This window comes from Punctularia strigosozonata (genome assembly GCF_000264995.1).
Source record: "Punctularia strigosozonata HHB-11173 SS5 unplaced genomic scaffold PUNSTscaffold_23, whole genome shotgun sequence".
In the NCBI taxonomy this organism is placed as follows: Eukaryota; Fungi; Basidiomycota; class Agaricomycetes; order Corticiales; family Punctulariaceae; genus Punctularia; species Punctularia strigosozonata.
The window spans coordinates 227,809-231,353 of NW_006767455.1; the positions used below are offsets into that span (position 1 = coordinate 227,809).

Consider the following 3,545-nt stretch of genomic DNA (forward strand, 5'->3'; position numbering starts at 1 on the left):
CCGCCAGACTCTTCGTTGCGCCGTTTCTCGTCCCGCGCCGGTCATCGCCCTACTTTGTTAATCCCTTGCAGACCCCATTAATCAAAAAAAAAGACATCGATAAAGATGAAATAGAGATTGTCGTTGTGTTCCGTCAACGTGTCGGTGCGCGTTGCGCGGCTGGGCGTCAATGCGCTTGCGGTTTTTGAAGTCCGCTCGGCTATTGTCCTGCCGCGCATCGGCAGCTCATCACAGCGTGACTCTGCTCGAAGTAGCATTGCTCGAGTTTCAGCAGATTAATTCTCTTGCTAATGCGTGGAACATGTTCAGATATGTACTCTAAGCTCTCAGAGCAAGAACAAAGCGAAACGGTGTGGTAGATGTTGAGATATCAAATTCTGACGATTCGGCGGGAGTGACGAAGTGAGGGTGTCATATAGTACTGTACAGTTCCAGAGCGTGAAGAGGATCAATGCACAGACAGAGGCTGAGAGGCTCAGAGAGCTCAGAGTCAGAGCAGGTAGCCCGACGAGGGACGTCCGAGTCAGACCAAAAAGGGCAGGAGACTGCACCCAATTGGGAATTCCACACGCGACATTGCATCGCCATGCCGTTCTGCGCTGGCGGAATAACCTGACCCAAGAGGCAGGCGGAAATCAACTTTGCTACATGATGACGCCGCTTTGATGCTTCTAAACAACTACTACTACACGCCGGCTAACAGATTCCGTCGCCCAATACGGACTGAGGAAGCTCGGCAGAGGGGTGGAAGTTGCTTGGCAATGGGCTCACGGCTTGCCCGGCGGCGTGCGTCTGCCGGTAACATAGTCATATACAATATCTATCCAAAGACTATCATTGGTCGGTAGTGCAGTGGTTACCACGTCAGTTCGCTGGCAATTTTAGTTTTCCCGTCAAGTTGCCGTACCTAGGTTCGATCCCCTGAGGAATCGTTTTTTTTATTTGACTTCTATGCTCTGCGTCAGAAAGCCTCTGTCCTTGGTCCGAGGATGGATGTGTGGTCAATTGATAGACTATAAGAGTTACGAGTAATTGCACGCCGTTAACAAAGCTATATACCCGCAGTTGCGCTTATTCAGACACGTCTCTCTGGTCTAACGGTTAATGCATAGTCGCGGCATTGAGTCACCCAAGTCGACGCGTCTCAGTTCAATCCCGCCTGTGAACGACTTTTTGAACTTTTTCCCGGTCTGCATTTCGAATCCTCTAATGCGTTCCTTGAACTGTGTGCCGTGCTGTATGTATAACAAAGTTTGTGGTGAGCACTATAGATTATTCAGTCTCGTTGGAGTTTGCACCAGCCCTTCGTGCTACAACCCCGTCGCCCGCGGCTTTGACAATGTCGGCATGCCCGGCAAGACCCCTCTGAACCAGTTTGCTTGCTTCGAAACAACTACTTAACCGAGCTTGCCGTTACATGCCGAAAGGTATCATCATGTCGCGGAATCCGTTTCCGCCTGCCTCTTGACCTGACCGCCGCCCTGCGCTATTCACCGCCGTTTCACGCCGTGCGACTTTTGACCGGGGTTGAGGCGGCGATGATGGCTGTTCGCACGTGTATCGCCTGGGAATGGCGCATGACTGCAGCACGGTGGGTTATTCTGCGTGCATCGCCATCCATGAAGCTAATCATAGGCATGACATGCACAGAAGCATCGCTTTTATCTTCAGTTAGCGATGTATTGTTGCAGGCAGGATGGACATCGTGCATACCTTATGTGCACTGGAATGATGGACTTCAGCAAGCCGCGCTGTGATCGGAGATGTCTGTCGATAATGCGACACCCATCATAGGCCCTCATACCACCGAACTCCTGCTCCTCGTTTCATCGTGACTCCCGATTCCCGCATGGAGCTCTGAGGCTGTAATATCATCTGTACGCAGATTCCTGTGGCGTATCGCAGTCATCGCAAGCAAGGACTTCAAGTGATATTGCTTTGGAATTCGATAAATCAATAGCTAGACAGACTGAGCCAACGAAACCGTGCCGATTCTCATGAGATCCCTGGGTCGACGCCAACACTCCCGGCACCTGACGTGGTGCAACTGTCGTTATTGCAGCGCTGATTCGGACGGCCCGAGAACGTCGTCCAACAGTCCCTCCAAAGGTTCACAAGATCTATTAGGTACCGACCAGGTACGAGTCATCGAGGTTCACGAGAGATCCCGCAGCGTTCCAGCCGAAGTGCGACGCGCAGCGCATGGATCAATCGTTTAGCCACGAGCAGAATCCAAGTTGTCTTGCACGAGTGGAAACCAAGATGAGCGCAAGCGCGTCTGGCAGTAAATAGTGGCATACGCTCACCCCCGTAGCGTCTTGCAGCTCCTTTTGCAGCGACACATCATAGCGCAAGACCTATACCGAACGGATCCCCGCGCTTTCTGGTCGCGTGGCATATGCACGCATCCTTGAGGCCGTTGTGGCAGCCGTCTGAGAGACGTGCTGCGGACAAGAACAAGCACGAGAGCCAGGCGATCGCGGACGGGCTTGCACGTCGAAACGTACGGATACGGCATGGTCCTCGCCCTGCGAACCCGATCGAGCAGACGAAACTGCAAGGAGAGCGTGGGCCGTGGAGCTAAGGTACTAAGTGAGTTCGCTAGCTCGGCGCCCTGGCTCATCTGCGACGAACTCACGAGCGACCTTCGTCCATCCATATGTTGAGAGATGCCGCTCATTATGAATAAGCGCAGCGCATACATGCCAGGATAGCCGTGCGCGTCGAATCGCCTCGACGGAGAGCATCGAGCCGACTTCCTGGTTTGAAGTTGCACCTGCCAAAAGGCACCGATCTTCCATTGTATACGCCTCTACGATGACTGGTATTCAGCATGCATCGTACAAGGCAACCGACCTGTACCTATGACCTTGCGCGTATGGTAAGCCATCGTGCCCGCCGAGGGTTGTATCGCGTGCTCGGGTCGCTGAGTCTTTGTGAGAACCGCTTCCCGGTGACAGCGGAGGCTACATCAGGAAACACACCCTCTGGGAATTAGTATCATAAAGGGGGGGGATGTCAAGTAATTACTGGACTATCTGTGCAGATAAAGCCATTTTGGGGCCTTTTACAGTATATAGGAACATATAGGAGCTAATAGGAGCACATAAGTACAAAAATGAGGATATCTGGAAGGTCCCCCTGAGCATTTGTCACAAAATGTTCACAAATATGTGGAATTTTATGAACTTTTTGGGCATATTTTGGTGATTTATAACATCAATCATCTCTTCAATATGATATATTTTGGTTCAAATAACACCAGAAACCTCCAGACTTCATGTCACATCTTGTTAGATGTCTTCAGAATTTGGTCATGTGTACTATCCATTCATCAGGTATTATAATTACATTGTGCAGGAATCTGTATACATATGTATGGTTCCATCTTCTTCTAATTGTGTCATATCTCATGGGGAGCCAAAACGGATGGCATTGATGCATTACACTACAATGAGCTCTACGGTTAGCGTTCAGTGGGCCGTGGCATATGCGTCGAGTCTACTGCGATGAGCACGTCAAATCAGCTGTGGCACACCCATCGA

General features: G+C 51.0%; 1 protein-coding gene across 1 annotated transcript; it reads left to right on the top strand.

Moving 5' to 3' along the window:
* Positions 1 to 2,262: 2,262 nt before the first annotated feature.
* PUNSTDRAFT_139391 (uncharacterized protein) lies at positions 2,263 to 2,584 on the top strand (the record flags this gene model as incomplete). Its single annotated transcript, XM_007389102.1, has 2 exons — positions 2,263 to 2,284; positions 2,337 to 2,584. 2 exons carry the CDS (start codon positions 2,263 to 2,265, stop codon positions 2,582 to 2,584), a joined length of 270 nt encoding a protein of 89 aa, XP_007389164.1.
* Positions 2,585 to 3,545: the final 961 nt, after the last annotated feature.